We start from the raw sequence: 17,223 nt of genomic DNA, 5'->3' as shown, positions 1-17,223 counted from the left end.
CAATACCTTGACAGACAAACATCATCCTTTCTAATGTAAAATTGGTATGTGCATCAAAACATAATCCATCAAAATTCTGTAATATTTGTTTGACAAGTACCCAACCTGGTTGTGTATAGATCAAAGCATAATCCATCAAAATCTAAAATGACAACACTAATTGTCACTAACCCTGTGGATGAATTGGTTACATTTCCTGAACATAGCATGGAGAAGAGAGGATACTCATTATATGGTTTAAGTCGGTGAAATCAAGAAAACTTTCAGGGTTCTCAAATGCCATTTTCTGTTTCAGAAGACAGGACAATATGCACCAATCACAAGAAATATTATTAGAAAACATGGCTATACATACCTCAACATGCAGCAGCATTTACAGATCTTTCTCCTGTGATAACATACATCTGTCTCTGTATCTAAGGTTGACAAAAACAAAGCAGTTGCCTTACCGAACCTGCAGGAAAAAGGTAGTTGCTATATTCCCTTTATCCTTAATTGAAATTCCTCAACTGTTGTCAGAGTAGCCTTATTGGTGGACCATAACACAAAAAAAGGAGAGCAAAGTAGTAGACTACCGCCGCATTTAGAACCAAACTTTGAGGATGGATAACATTTAGTTTTGTAAAACTAACCAAAAGCTCATGCAATCATTAGCATCTTGGCCTTGTTGCTTGACTATGTCAGTAAGATGAAGACAAGACCTACAGGAGATGGAGTTTTATTGTAAATAAAGAATTTCAATGAGTTAAAATTATACATGGACAAAATTAAGAAGGTTAAGCAGAGCATTCAAGTTTTTTTCCCCAGTATCCATATTCAACTTATTTCAACTGCCAAAGACAGGGTAACCTGCAAGAAATATGAAGTCTATTTGTGATTGCATGAAAAAGTGGCAAGTGATCATAATAATGTGATTGGTTTAAAAAATTAGACTTGTCACCGAGGCAGTTAATGTGTGAAAGGCAAGTCTTTGAAGAGTCACATGTAATGAATAGGAAAGCATGGATATAAAAGAAATTAATATTTCAGAATATCCCCTGGCCTTGCCTCATCGTTTTAGTAAGAGAAGTTCTGACTTTCAAAAGATTCTGCATCTCATGTATGAGAAAAGACTATCATTTCGTTTCATATGAAATGCATTATAAACTTTCCCTCTAAGAACCCTGGTTCCTGCTAGTTTCCAGAATAATCCATTCTGTAATTGCCATTCGGAGAATAACAGTTTGACTTCCATTGACACAAATCATTCAAAGGCAAAAAATGCGTTATATTACATACCATTCAACAAGATATCAGTGTTTGTCTGCTATTAGTGGAGAAACAATAATGTGCTTTATATAATTATACCTGATACATCTTTGGTCCTTTCTTGAGCAGATAACCAACACTGTTCAAGTTATCCACAAAAGTATCTATGTCTGGAACTCTCAAGCTGATTCTATCTGCCAAGCTGTATATCTCCTGATAAGAAAGAAATGATACAATAATGTTCCTGACCTGAATTAAAAGACAAAAATATCTCTCCCATCCAGTGCAATCAGAGGAGAGAAATACTAATGTTTTGCTGACAAGATCACTCATGCAACTTGGTGCGTCAAAGTAAGTGAACTTTCCAAAATAAGAAAACAGAGATGCTTCTTACAGAAATTGAAAAGCAATCCTTTTGCTGCAACTCAGACTGTTTGTGGAGGGCACTTAGAAATCTCTTTGCCTCCTTCTGTTGACTCATCCCACCACTCCGAGCAAAGTCTACAAACCCATGCTCATCTACATATTTGTCATACAAGGATTCTTTCATTATCTCAACCACATCCTGAGAAGCACAGAGTTGCATCACAAAAAAGCAAATCCAATCAAATAAATACCTGAAAGTACAGTGTCTTCATCATGCACATTGTATCTGAACAACAAAATTTACTATTTGACTTATTACCTGGTATAGAAAAGATGTCAACCTTACAGAATATAAAATCCCATAACAATCCTAACAATGCACCAAACTAAAGCACCCTATGGCTTTAAACCACTTTAGGGCGTGTTTGGATGATTAGGCCCAAAATTCAGTAGGATTCCTAGGTTGGGCCAATACAATTAAGAAAAATTGGCTTGGGCTAGGCCTATTTTCATAAATACCCAAGAGCCTTTGGAGTGGTTTGGCCCAAATCCCATAGAAAAAAAAAAAAAAAGACCTCAGTGCTGAGGTCTTTGTTTTTCTTCTTATAGGATTCGGGCCAGCCCACTAACAAAACCAGTCCTAGGTACTTATGGATATGACCTAGCCCCTTTCTAACTAGTTGTATTGGCCCAATCCAATGAATCCAATAGGATTTTCAGCCCATTCATCCTAATAGACCCTTAGTAGTCCACCCTCAAACCAAAGAGCCTGGTTGGAACATATAAAGAGATGTGGTAAAAAGAGTAACCATTACTTCTTCAAACTGGTGGTCGACTACTCGTAGAGTAGCTATAGGATTGTATGGAGGCATTCCGCATCAAGTATGTACCTTACTGAGAAGCCTCTCTCTTAAACCATCTTGAACCATAAAATTTCAATGTCAGTGGCTTGAGGTTTAGCCTCAAATCTCAATTGCAGCACAAAGTTGGCAGAAAGCTGCAAATTCACTTCAATAGTCAATCTCAAGGCAGATCAACTGCATCTCCTATGCCTAGATTGAAGATCTTTTTTTGTTGGAGCAAAGATTAGGAACAGCCTAATAACTTTCATTCAGAAAGCAAAGGGAAAAGGGGATATAAAAAGAAGCCAGAACTTGACTTCCTCAAAGTGAAGAGGAGAAAAAAAACAGAGCTAAAAAGTACGAGACTGACATAAGTTGAGAGATCCAGAGAAATGTTGCAGCCTCCTTTTTTTCCTCTATGAAGCAGGACATTCCTAGTAGATAGACTAAAACTTCGAACAGGGTCTTCTATCTAATATTGAAGCCATAAGTGTAACTAGTTTGAAGCATCTACATTGAAATAGCCATGATCAAGAGATCTTGTGATGATATTATACACAGTTCAAATCTGATTGTCAAAAATGTTTAGCTTGCCTAGAGAGGTTGAATAAGGACATCCTCCACAATGTCGATATGTGCCGTTCCTAAAAGCCAGTGATTTTCTAAATTATCCCAACATCAAACTTCATCTGTAATGCCTTTCTTGGTCTTTATTCTGATTTTCCAACTCAAAAGACAGTGAATGGAAGAAAGCCGATGTCATGGCCTGGACGTCTCAGATGAGAGCATCAACATATACAAAGAGGTAATGCAGTGAAGCTGCTGGTTTGAGGGCATGTCCAATCCAAGGATGCTTACAAAATGACTCTACACTGAAGAAAACAAGTATATCAATATTTCCTACAGGTCAATTTGTTATAAGTTTTCAAGTTTGTTGTCAAATCGAATTGATTTTGAGCTTCAGAAAGCGTTTCTCAGTGTTATGCAGAAGTCAGGATTAAAGAGTAAACTGCAAATCAATTAACATAAGCAAGACATGTTAACTGAGAATTAAGAAACTTTACTCACCATTGCATCTTGGTCAGTTATTTCTTCTCTTAGATCCAAACGAGCACGAGCTTCTGCCAACCTCACAAGACTTTCCAACTGTCTTGCGGTGATAGGAGTACCATCAGCTGAAATATTATGGTCCCTTAACTGCAAATAAAATGTCTGCAAAATCTCAGCTGCTGGTCTAGTCATCCTAATGCAGCAAAAAAAAAAAAATAGATACAAAAAGATTTTAGATAGCATCTTACATCACAAACAAAAGCAAAAACTAAGCAAAATAAAAATGTAATCACCTGGGAAAGATAAAATTTCTTGCATATGCAATATACTTGCGAAGAAGAACACCTGGTAATGGTATGAAGTCCATGTCTTTCTCAGGGTCTAGTCTCAACCTGGAAGCCAACGAACCATTTCTACTGCCAAGCTCCATGCCTCTACTGTATTGTGATGCTGAATATTTGTGAAAATAGAGTCATGTATCACAAAAGGAAAATTTTAAAAATTTATCACTATATTCCAAACTCCAAAGGTTATCAAATCTCACCTCTTCGTAACTTCTTGGAGGGCAACAACCGTTGTCGATTTCCCGCATGAAGCTGCAAAATTAAAATTAGTTTGTATCCACCATCATATTTAAGTGATGGGTAGCATTATATGAGTACTCAAACAATAAAAACAGCTATATATTCCAATGCTAGTTTAATGCATCACTTAGAAATAAACACAGCATATAACATGTATATTGGCTCCGCATAATGGTAAGCAGGCATGGTAACTTACTGCCATGATATGGTCAGATACTTGCTTATCCAGTACTTCATTTGGTTTATCTAGTAATATAAAAACCAAATCAAAACGCGAGAGAAGAGCAGCACTCATTTTCAGGTTTTCATTCACAGTTTTTGCCCGGCTGCAAAAAATTTATAAGCACAATTGGAAGTTAAAATTGCAAAAAGCAAAGTTAAAATAATTCTTTACGCTACAAGACAAGCAACTCTAAAACAGGAACCACATTCTAGTTCTAAAGAAAGGAAAAAGGCCTTAAATGATAAAAAGATAGAGAATATGTATATACAATAAACAAGTGATTACTGAATATACGTCATTTCTAAGGACCTGAATTCAATCCTTTAGTGTGAAAAGGCGTTGCTGAGAAAAATAGGTTAAATCTAGACATCTAGGTGAAATCTATCATAAAGCTCAATCATCAGCAAATGTAGATCATGGTCACTGAAAAACGGAAGCCTTTTTCTTTTAACCTAGCATTATTTAGCTAAGCATGTCACAAATATACCTAAGTATGTCCATATGTATGCATGTGTGTGTGCGCACGCGTGTGTGCATGCATGCGTGCGCGCACGTGTGCATGCGTGTACATATACATATCTGTGTGTGTGGACTGTGGTGTGTATGCTGTTGTGTGCTTTGGTGTACTAGAAATTGATAACCTCCCTGAGAATCACGAGTTGGCCATCCAAATTCAAGATCCAAACTGCGGAACATAAGGCTTAGAAACCAAAATTCATGTGCTTTGATGATCTCGACATAATCATCAAGTAGGTGTCAAAGTAGACAGGATCAATTGTACTGGTATAGTAAGATACATGACAGGGTATGTAAATTAAAAAATCATTTTAAGAATCATTATCTACATATCTTAAAACATCAATAGATTTAAATTTACCAGGTTTTGATAATTAAATCATGGTAAACATAGTATCATAGTATTAAATAACAACTACTTGATGACTATGTTAGAGACCATCAAAACACATGGATTTCAGTTTCTAGTCCTATTTTGTGGTGTAGATCATGTTCAATGGTTTGGATCATGAATTTGGATGGCCCATCATTGATTTCCAAGAGACGTGTACCAACATCCCAGCATGCCCAAGTGATAAATACTGCCAAAGCCTAAGACTGCAGAAGAAATTAAGTGAAGCACTCCAGAATATATATATATATATATATATATATATATATATATATATATACTACTTTGCCTTGTCAGAAAATTGTTTAACTATAACGGGCAGAGAAACATTGAGAAAAAAAGATGTTTCACATTTGAGCAATATAACCCTCTTGTAAACAATATTAGAATGCTGAGACCTGTTTGGTAGCAACACTTCCATATATATAGAAGATTTCAGCTATAAAGAAAAATACCGAGTAGGAAGACATAATAGAGGCAACTTACTTGTAGTGACCGCCAACAGGATTTGCTGCTGCTAACACAGAAGTTCGAGCTGATAAACTTGCCACTAATCCGGCCTTTGCAACAGAAACACATTGCTGTTCCATGGCTTCCAGCAGAGCCTAAGAAACTGAAATTCAGTTCGTATGTTCATATTCATACAACTTAGGATGGAACTCTGACAAATAATCAATAAACTGCCACTATACCTGATGTTCCGCTGGCATTTTATCGAACTCATCAATGCAGCATAACCCACGATCAGCAAGGACCATTGCACCTATGGTAAACAGAGGAATGATTACTTATAAAACCAAGCAACTAATGAATTTCCATTAAGACCAATGAGCTAAACTGCAAATAGTGAAACAACAATTAAATTGATCTTCATGTCCATTGAATGTAGTGTTGTTCTTGTGTGATGATGGTTCAATATATCATGAGTTAGCCCAACATAAGAAACTAGCTAAAGCTCAAATAGGTTCTGGACTTGAGGGGTTGTACCCTTTTTTTTTTTTCCATTTTTCCCCCTGTTTTAGGGAAAGAAGGGCGACCCACCAAATTTGTAGGGGTCACACACGCGAATTGGAAAATAAAATATTCAAACAAATAAATACATGTGCAAACATATTTGCAAGTGACAAAATGTGTGGATACATGTCTCTGTGCACAAAGAGAAAAGTTACAGTACTTTTCATGGTCTCTATTTTATTTGCAATTACCTTTAAATTGTTCACTTTTGGATGACATGGGAAAAGATAGGTAAAGTGAAAATGACCATAACCATATTCCTGACTATCAAGCCTTATCCCAACAATTTGGGGTCTACTATTTAAGGGGGAAAATGCCTCTAAAGAGTTTAATGCGAAGGATTACCAGCCTCAAATGCATAATCACTGGTCATAGGATCTTTAACTACAGCAACAGTTAGGCCAGCATTTGTTGTTGCATTGCCACACACGTAGATGCCTCGTGGAGAAACTGCCGCTGCAGCTTGCAGAAGTTGGCTCTTTCCTAATCCAGGATCACCTATAAAAAAACATGCTAAAATTATGCATAATCCTGCACTATAGATATATCAAAACATAATTGTTACATAGAAATTGCAGGTGGAAATAATAAATAGATCATAGAACCATTAAACTTAAAATCAATGGCTTCAGCAAAGGAAAGGAGTACAGATCTTAATTACCAACAATAACTACATGGATGTCTCCACGAACTGGAACCTTGTTTTGATCCATCGAATACTTCTGCACACCTCCAAATAATGCAAGTGTAATGCCAGCTGTGGACAAAAGTATAAAACAATCAAAAGTACACTATGAAGTTCAAAATGAAACACAAGACAGCACATGCCTGTTTAAGCACCGTCAATAACAAAAAGTTGCATTTACAAAATTGCACCTTAACAGAGCATAATGGTTCTTTTAAAAAGTAAAATAAAAATATCACCTTTCACAAGTTCATGCCCATAGATGGAGGGACAGAAGGATTGAAGTATTTGACGGAATATATCAGAACCATGCTCCTCTGAGAACTTAACAATAAATTCCAAATCTCTCAGTGAAAATGCATGAAAATCCGACAGCATGTTAGCTCTGGTTTTAGAATTGGTCACTGGAAAATCTTCAGAGTCAGCTTGGGACTTGGAGTTACTGACTGAAACTGCTTCAAGATATAGATAGTACAACCCTTGGTTCTTGTTTTTGGATTTTCCTGGAAAATTCAGATGTTCACCTGAGTCTACACCCTACAGTCTACAAAATTATTGAGAAAAGGAATAGAGTATTGCTTCTCAGGAATCAAGAATAAACTCCAATTGCAAAAGTATTTAGATCAAAAAGAGCAAATGATGCTATGCTGGTGATATTGATAGTGTGATAGTTGTGGTAATTGGGTACTTCAATTATAATGAGTCCTAGAAATACTAAAAGACTAGGCAAATAATGGTCACGAGAAAGATTAATCTGTTTAATATCAAATATCATGGATACATGATAGGCTTGTCATTTAACCTAAACATCTTGGTTAGAAATGTCGAGTGCTAGTTAAGATGAAGCTGAAGGCTCGAGGCTGAGGGCTCTAAACTAAAGTTATCTAGTTAGATCTCAGTTTAAAATCCCAAACATCGCAGTTGTCACTGAGTACAAGATTATGATGGTTATGTCATTTGAACAGCTGATGATAATGATAACTGTATATGACACACAAACACTTCTTAAGGCATAGGGTGAAAAGAAGATTATAGAGTATATTCCTGACAAATAACAGCACATGATACATCTGTCTTACCATGCAAAAGCAAATAAAGTACTCAAAATCTGGAAAGATCAGCCACAGTTTACAATATCACAAAAAAAAAAAAAAAAAAAAATCTGATTGTATGCTTCCATTTTTCCAACTTATTGAAGCAGCATTAGTTTTTATAAGCCATTGCAGAAAAATAAATAATTTGCAGATGCCTATTCAACAGAGAGAAAGAACACTTTTGTTTGGTATGCAATTGTGCTTTGTGTAAAATTAAATACTGAAACACTATCCTTGTATGCCAAAGAGTCATCCATCATTATAGAGGCTTGGAGCTTTGGAAGGTCATAGCAATATAAATTTATTCTGTTGTTATTTTGAGAAGTTTTTCCTTAATACCATCTCACATAGATCATCAACATGACTTTTCTTTTGTAGTTCGAAGAAATTTGCAAGTGACAAACTATCAAGTCTTATCTAATCTATACGAAATTGACTTAAAAGGATGTTTAAAATCTGGATCTTAACTTAATAGCAACTCTCTTAATTACTTTTGGTTCCTTGGTAAAGTTATATGGGAGAAGACGAACCTGCAGCCAGGTGATCAAAACAAGAAAACCAACAAGCAGAAAGACATAGCCTCTTGGTCATGCATGATTGTGCAACCAAGGAGCAACTATCCAAGGTTCCATAGGCTTGAAACAAGTATAGCTAGAAAATGAGGAAAGAAAGACAATATCCAGTATGCAAAATTGCATTTATTTACGACGTAAATATTAGGCGCACAAGTCACACCAAAGCACAATAGTCATAGTACAAGTTAGTAGAATGAAAATGGTGGAAGACATGATTTCCTTCAATTTTATCAGAAATCTCATTGAGTCATTATAAAGTACAAGTAATTGGAACCTGTCATGCACTTTCAAGAGAGAAGAATGAGAACAACGGACAAAAAAATTGTTTATGTCAGCTGATATATTTATTCTAAGTTTTGTTCTTCCTTTTAAAATTATTATGTAAGTTTTAAAAGAAGGATGCTCATTAAAGAGAAGTGTTTATGGAGGGAAGAGCCAGCCACATAACCACATCATGCTTTACCATTTGCATTATCCACAGTTGATTATTTGAAAATCTTTATTTTTGGTTCTTGAAATCTCCCACTGAATTCCCCAAGCTTTAAATAGGAATCATTTGAATGGATCAATTCAGTAAAAGTCACTTATGTAACATGGTTAAAGCTCTTTGGCAGATAACCTTATGGTTTCAGGAGGTTCTAAGGCTAACTTCTTTTCTGTGCAATTGAATCCAAACAGGTCATCTTCATTTGAAACTGTTGTGCTATCTGAACTCAATCCAGTAGCATGTAACCAGATATAATGGTCAGGATAAATTTAAAAGGGAAGGATGATGGCTAGCCAAGTTTTATGATAATATTGTAAGAAAAAATTATTGCCATACCTCCACCAACATCCATGTAATTGTTTATAACATTTATAATTCCAGTAACTCTCACAACATCACCAGGGATGCAAGAATCAACAAGATCTTCGGTTAGTTCACATTCTATGGTTCGAGGCACCCGCCCTTCTTCATGATTTCCAGATTTAAGGAGCTCCTGGACCCTGGAAAAAAAAAAAGAAAACAATATCAAAATCCCACGTGACAGCTACCTAAGGAATTCACTGGACTCAAAATCAACTTCAGAATCACATGCCTAATTTTTTGAAAATCTATTGCTTTGGCAGTAGATCTGATTGGTGCAAAAGTTCTGCTTCTGCATCCATGAAGACTGCAAGCTCCCGGAGGTGAAAACTTCCCATTAGGAAACATGCGTGTGATGACAGTTTCACACTTCTGGCAGGCAAAGCTCATCTGCATCACCAGAGGCCTGACAGTGCTGACTTTGACAACCGAACCACGCACTGAAACAAGCTTCTCTGTGATGTCATAAATTTGAAGTCATTCTTTGCTTTCTCTATTAGATTGATTTATTTTTTTTAAAAAAAAAAGTAAATAAGCCAGAGAGCAACTGATGTATGCAGCTTTCAAATTCTTCAAAGTGATCGATGAATCAGAGTGGTTATGAAGCCGAATGTTTATCTTTTCTATGTCCATCAACTGGCAGTTCTTTTCCTTTAGAGAGAGAGCCTGCTTACAAATTTAAGGAGCAATTATCAAAAAAAAGCTACAGGAGAAAGTATTCACTAAATATACGATGACAAGAACCATATGCACAGCAGAACCCATGCACAAAAGAGCTTCCTTAGGTGCTTCCTCCAGAATGGCACAAAGCTCTTCAACTCCACATACTTTCCGAAATTGCTGGAAGTCAATGGGGAGAAAGAAGATGCCATTGTCATCTTGCACCTAAGTTACAAAAGATAGAAGTCAGTAACTCAGTGATGATGACTAGAAAAATAGCAACTGGGAACTACAAAAGGGTTCAGTATCATAGGATGCAAACAATAAGATCTAAAACTAGGAGATTTATATAACATAGTACATATACACATCAGTTCATTTTAAAAGAACTATATAGATCTAAAACACAGTACAAAATCCATCAATTCCCTTTATTTAACAATTCTAAATCTTCACAAACCAAGAATTTGAAGTCCATATGACTACTTTCTTTGAGAATCAAAATCATAAACAAAAAGTTACAAACAAGAGGTGCAGATGAAGCATCAAAAACCACTGGTATGCTGATGTTGTCGGCACCAAAAATAAAAGTTTTAACCTGACTCAACTTATTACGTAGAATAGAGTGAGATCAGGTATCAAATCCTCAAGGATCAATAGGCTGAGTTGTATTCAAATTAGAAAATATGGTGAAGGAATAGAATTTTAGGATTTAGAAAAACAAAAAAAACAAGTTGATAGAGATGAAGTTTTAGAAAAATCAGATAAAAGAAAGTGCCTCAGGGTTTTCAAATCCATCCTTAATCACAGATTATTATGTTAATCAAAGCAATCCAAATCACTACAAACTACAAGTCGTAGTAATAATAAAAAGATATATCTATGATCTTGTTCTCAACATAGCTTATTTCGGTGAGCACGAATTGTATCCTTAGATCACGACTCGTCTCTACGTAGTTATAAGCTATTCGAGATCAAGCATCATAAAATCATGAATACTACTACTTAAATGCATAAAAAAGAATCACAGAAACTCTTTATACTTGCAAAATATTCAATCATATTTAAAAGAAAGATGTCTTACAATGTTTAAGTAGTTGATTGCATAAAGAAAGATATACAATAAGATGCATGAAATATAAATATAAATCTGTACTTAAGGAGTTCATCTACAACCCCAAGGACGAAGAGTTTAGCTGCTCATGGATTGGATCCCGCTCACCACCAAAAACTCCATCTTCTTTGATTGCTGGAGAACTTGAAGAAGGACAAGACGCAAAACCTCCTTATGCCACCACAAACTCTCACCCAAAACTCCAAAACCCTAGCAACCTCCCTCTCTTCCTCTCTACAAAATTTCTCTACAATTTTTCACTCCTTTTTTGCTCTTTTCGGAATTTCTCGGACCACCCCACACCCCTTTTTATAGCCCTCAAGACTTTCTAGCAAGGATTGCTATACCAGTAAACGGTACCCATACCGACACCAGACCGTATGATAGCGGTACCATACCGTACCAACATACGGTACGCTCCGACGTATCGATTCGGTACCGATATAATTTTTTTTGATTTTGTTTCAATTTTTTTTTTGGATTTCCAAGTTAATATCATGATTATCATCCAATAATTACATTATATTACATATTTATTTATATATTTGGGTTCAATTTTTGAGTTCGATATCGGTACAAGGAACTTTGATCCAAATATATATTTATTTATATTATATTACAACTCTATCATCTTAAAATTAAAAAAAAAATGTATAAATATGCATTAAAATATATCCAAATTTTTAAAGTACAAGGCACAAAGAATGACATACTAATCTTGAGATCTGCTCTGCATCTAATATCTCGTCGAGTGTCTGTGACACTCGCAGATATCTGCATCACCGACATAGTCTGGAGAAATATCAGTCCATCCCTCTAACTAAGTAGCATTGTACTCCTGAATATTCATCCTATAAGATATTTTTTCTGAATTATAAGACATCTCAGATCTCTCACTCAAACTCTGACTCTGAGAGATATCCTTGGGATATGGTATGGCTGTGGAGGAGCCCATCCAAATATGCCGGTAATAAAATCTGATCCGTAAGATACTCTAGACTACATAAGATAGTAACCACTAAAAGATGATATCTCGGATGCATCATATCCATATAGATCATAAGGTAGCTACGAGTAATAGGATCTATAATGCGAGAATGATCCAGATACATCCATGGGTCCTACTTCACATGCAAGTTCATTTGCAGCTGCATGGTGTGCTGGACGACCTCTAAGAGTCCGTCTCTATATGAAATCGACTCTCTGCGATCTCTACCGACTCGTCCACCATGATCCCTATCTTGTGTGGCATGTGTAAACTGAGATTCATCAGTGAATCGAATACCTCTACCGACTCGTCCACCATGATCCCTATCTTGTGTGGCATGTGTAAACTGAGATTCATCAGTGAATCGAATACCACCTTACGACTGTCTCATAAACAGTGGTCTCCTGTCCTCCAATCCCTTTTTGATATCAGATCTATGACTACTAGTACCATCATCACTCTCCCTGATCTCTAAATCTGAGCTAGATAGCTCCTGCACTCTCGAAAGTAGTGCACGTGCAACTATCTTTCCTTTTTCTCCCCTTGTGCCCCTTTGTAACTAAGTTTTCTGTGTTTGAGAGGATAGATGTCTCGTTGCTGACCAGCCTCGTCTAAACATTTCTCCCTCAAACATCTACGAGGATGTCTCGAACATCGAGTCATGTGATACATGACCCCCCTGTGACCTCTCAGGCTGTGGCTAATCAGCTGAAACCTTATGTGAAATATTTTTTTCTGTCCATTGTCTTGGATCCACCTTGATCTCCCTAGCTATTACATTGGTTGGTCGTAGAGGGGATCCCGACTCATCAAGCTCCGACTCCTACTGCTTCCCTGTAAGCCATTCGATCATCAGATCGTCGTCCTCATCATCATAATCACCTAATGTCGGATCTGCATACTTCAGATGTACCTCCTTTTGGATATATTTTAGCCTCAACCTCAAATTATAGTGAATATATACAAGATCGTTGAGACGCTTCTGTCAAACAGTTTCTCTGTTTGCTATGAATAAAGATGAAAGTTGACCAACTGCGTTCACAACTACTAGAGGAGATCGTCTAAGAAAGAATGCGGATCGCCACAGCTTTTAAATTATCTACGGACTATCCAAAATGAATCCACTATTCAGTTGCAAAAATATTACGCAAAATTACATATCATATTTTATGATATCTTTAGGCATATAACGTCAACAAAGTCTTCTCATTATTGATATGTAATTTATCTGGATTCATCTTCTTTTTGCTTACGACAGCTGATGCAACTCCAAAACTGTCCGTCCCCTCTCTAAATTATTTCATCTATGAAAAATATATTTCTTAAATTAACAAATATATTATTGATTATGGACCTAATTCAGCTAAATGCTCACATATTAGGTAACCTAACATACCTCTTGCAGGCATATAGATACGATTTTCGGATCGAACACCATCTTATATATCACATTATGGAGTAGTGAGAAGCTTGCGATCCATATCTATCCCAGGTGTGGTATACTGAAATCTCTTATTCAAATAGTAAGCTGCAGATAAATCCATAAATAATTAAGTACACTTACACAAATACAAAAGCTAAAAAATTTTTAATGAAATTTTTCATTCATGCTTACCGGTTAGATGCAAATCCCTTCCCATTTGGTAGCCCAGCGACGCTCGATGATGTTGATTATTTCTGGACATATTTTGGATCTATCTCATTGATCTGTTTTTTTGCCTTCTCCATCATATAATATAAAAAGTCCATCTGAGGGATCTCTCGCTGTCCACAATGCGAAGCACCTCATATAATGACTTAATAACTTTCATTATCTTATCAGCCCATTGTCCGAATGACTGACTCGTCATCAAATTTTCTACTTGACTTCCCTCTGTGTCAGCTCTTGCATATCTGCTCTACTGCCACTCAGTACTAACAAACATCTGACGTAAGGCTGCTTTCTTCTCTAGAAGGCTATCAAGTGCTATATAGTTCGTAGCAAACTTGATGACACTCGATCTCAAAATCTCCCCCCCAATATATGTCCGCATCAATGATAGGACCTATATATGATTGTAGATGAATCTAGTAATAGTCTGGGTCGTGTCTACTGTCTGCTGCACTCTACGAAGCTTCCCAATATCCATCAACATAAGATTAATACAATGTGTAGCATATGAGGTCCAATAAATATGCGATCGCCTCTCTATCAGTAACTCTCTGACGGTCTAATATTGCAGCCCATTATCTGTGATGATCTGTACGACATTCTGCTCTCCTACTGAATCATCTTCTCCATCAATCCAAGAATATATGCGACGTCGTGCACCTTATCTGAAGCATCAATTGACTTGTGAAAAAATATTTTTCCATCACAATATGTCAAAAAATTGATGATGCTCCGTCTGGTAGGACCAGTCCAACCATCACACATGTCAGTCCGTATGTGGGCCACTTATTCTTGTAAGAAGCAATCCATCTCTGTAGCTCCTTGTTACTGTCAAGAAGCTGACCATAGATATCTTTAGATGTTGGGAGATCCACACTCGAGCTAACAGCCTATATAGCTGAAACGGCAAATCGACAGTAAGTATTGTCTGCTGCATGCGCTGAAATGTGGCTGAAATGAAACTATGATCCCATAACTCACCATATATCCCTCTTCTTATCCTTCTTCAATATGCTGTCAATCCTCTACTGCTTTGAATCCTTGCTGAAAAAAACCTATGGATCCAAATCACGAATGATGGCTCCTGCTGGTATGTCTCTAGAAGATCTCCTACTACCAAAAGCCCCAACATAAATGAAATACCATGCCTGCCTCTACTGTCGGTCTCTCTAATTGAGATGGTCCTCCTGAACTTTGATTCCCTCCAGCGATCGCAAAGCCGAACCCCGATTCATAGCATGATAGTCCAAATCACTCCCTGTATCTGGCCATCTCCTCCAGTCGATATTGATCATCCAGATTCGTCTGAATGGCGACCTCAATCTGTGCCTCCTCATCATCTGGAGCGGAAGCCTCCTCTGACTCTCTAAAGTGATGGAAGATGGCTTTACGGCTCGACGATCCACCTCTATCTTTTTCTACTTTATCCTTTTTTTATGCTTTAAAATTAGCAAAATGCTTCTTCATCAACTGACGTACCTCCTATGGATATTTTCGATGCATGGATATATTGCCGTAACCACCAGCCAAATGCTGCTTCAATCTTGTCACACCTTCCTCCTTGAACTCTGTGTTGCACCATTTGCATCTCTAATGATGCTGAGCCGAGAGTATCTCGCCATGCTCCCAACCAATGTCACGCTCTGTATCTTTCTTCTTACTCATCTCTATAAGATTAACAAAGTATAATAATTTAATAATATGATTTTACAGTTATTTTTTGAAATTTTTTTTTTTAATTTTTTTTCAAAATATATTAAAAAAAAATTTTAAAAAATTATTAATGAAAATTAATGATTTTCGCATCATCGTGTAGATCATCTAAAGATCTATGATATACAATGAAATCATATCCAAATCATAAATTTTGGTATGATTTCTTCTTAATTTTGTACTTGTTGCTGTTTTTTGATCAAATAATTAAAAAAAGATTAAGTAAGAGAACGGTAGATTACCTTGCTCTCGATTGATCTTTATCACCTTCTCAATAGGTTTGTGACAATTCTCGCATCCACGAGCTCCGCAATTTTTTTTTCTCTCGTTCGTTTTCACAATGAATTGAGCCTCTGGTTCGAAAGCTAGAGGTCTCAGGAGGCAGGAAGAAAAAGCTAAAGCTTCCCTCCCGACATGATGGCCCCACCCCCACACCCCCCCAATTGCCACGATCGATATAGCTCGAAACCGAGCCGTACTAGCCTAAACTGCTCGATTCGAGTGGTTTACGTAGGAACCAGGTGGTTCCTGCAGCGTACCGAATCGATTCGATCCAAGACCACTTGTTTTCTAAAAAAAGCACCGAACCGGACCGACTAGCTGCCGATCCAGCTCGATTCACCCTGTACCGATCGGTTTGGGCCTATATGGCAAATCCTACTTTCTAGAGTCCAAGCCATCCCAAACTCTCAGCTCCTCAAATCTCTTACGCCTCCCCTATTTTCCTTTTTTGGTTGTGGCACCCCAAAGCCCTAGGTGTGTCAAATCTACATCCCAGGCTACTTAAACCGTCCGCATGTAAGCCCTTCTCAACCGATCCCAGGCCCACATTTGAACCATGCCCGTAAGTCCTACACTCGTGTCCACCCACATGCACGCCCGCACCAGCGCATGCCAACTGCGCCTGCATCGCATGAATGCCCACCTATGAGCCACGACATGGATTGTGCCTCTTCTCCTATACACTGCATGCATGGACCATGCGGTATTGCTATGTGCGCCGTTGTGTGCCACATGTGGACCAAAAGGCTCTGTGGGCTTACTGTGTGGGCCGATGAGTGTCTGTTCCGATGGGCCTTATGCCCCTATGGCCCATGCGACTGTTGTGGGCCCTGGTTGCTTTCTTCTAGCCTCGATGCATATGTTGGCTGAAAATTTGTCAATAGGGACAGGCTAATTTGGACTTTAACTTGAGCTTTGTTACTGCAAATGTTGGGGCCTTTGCTAGCTGGTATGTGATTAGTCTTCATAATTAACAATTTTTGAAAAAAAGCATAAACAGCATCAAATACTAAATAATAGATATTAAATAATAAAAATTTTAATACTTCTTATGTCATATTAATGCATTGATCACACCCATCAATTTGAACTTTACTCGTCCTCGAGTAAGAGAAAAGTTAGTGTCATGTACTTTCTTGCTTAGAGATGAGTGTTCTGTCAGGCAATTTTAATGGCAAATGATGTTCAGCCAGAAAATTAGCGAAATATGTCATAGGGTATTAATACTATCCAATAGAGTGGTTATGTAGAGAACATAAAATTTTTTAGAACCTTTTCTTAACCGACTCCCCACTCCAAGATGGGTTGATGTATTGTCTTCATGCACTTTCATTCCTTCATTATTTTTTTTATTTTTTCTTTTATGTATAGTCGGTGCAA

General features: G+C 37.1%; 1 protein-coding gene across 6 annotated transcripts in view; it reads right to left on the bottom strand.

Annotated features, from left to right (window-relative positions):
• Positions 1–309: 309 nt before the first annotated feature.
• LOC105035396 (probable DNA helicase MCM8) overlaps positions 310–17,223 on the bottom strand; it is a 36,414-nt gene continuing 19,500 nt past the window's right edge. Inside the window, exons 2-18 of one of the 6 annotated variants that reach the window (XM_029261947.2) lie at positions 10,180–10,320; positions 9,984–10,101; positions 9,668–9,890; positions 9,412–9,575; positions 7,159–7,422; positions 6,896–6,991; positions 6,580–6,732; positions 5,913–5,983; positions 5,707–5,825; positions 4,287–4,416; positions 4,051–4,102; positions 3,800–3,956; positions 3,525–3,699; positions 1,643–1,813; positions 1,348–1,461; positions 633–701; positions 310–454 (exon numbers count right to left, since the gene is read on the bottom strand). In XM_029261947.2, coding sequence (XP_029117780.1) covers positions 681–701; positions 1,348–1,461; positions 1,643–1,813; positions 3,525–3,699; positions 3,800–3,956; positions 4,051–4,102; positions 4,287–4,416; positions 5,707–5,825; positions 5,913–5,983; positions 6,580–6,732; positions 6,896–6,991; positions 7,159–7,422; positions 9,412–9,575; positions 9,668–9,890; positions 9,984–10,101; positions 10,180–10,320 — 2,169 coding nt within the window. In that variant the 3' untranslated portion in view covers positions 310–454; positions 633–680. The other 5 variants (XM_019847324.3, XM_073245073.1, XR_012135063.1 and 2 more) reach the window with 5 other exon arrangements.

The sequence above is a fragment of the Elaeis guineensis genome, chromosome 10, assembly GCF_000442705.2.
Source record: "Elaeis guineensis isolate ETL-2024a chromosome 10, EG11, whole genome shotgun sequence".
In the NCBI taxonomy this organism is placed as follows: domain Eukaryota; kingdom Viridiplantae; phylum Streptophyta; class Magnoliopsida; order Arecales; family Arecaceae; genus Elaeis; species Elaeis guineensis.
Note: the sequence above shows the minus strand (reverse complement) of the source record. Positions and strands in the feature narration are given on the sequence as shown.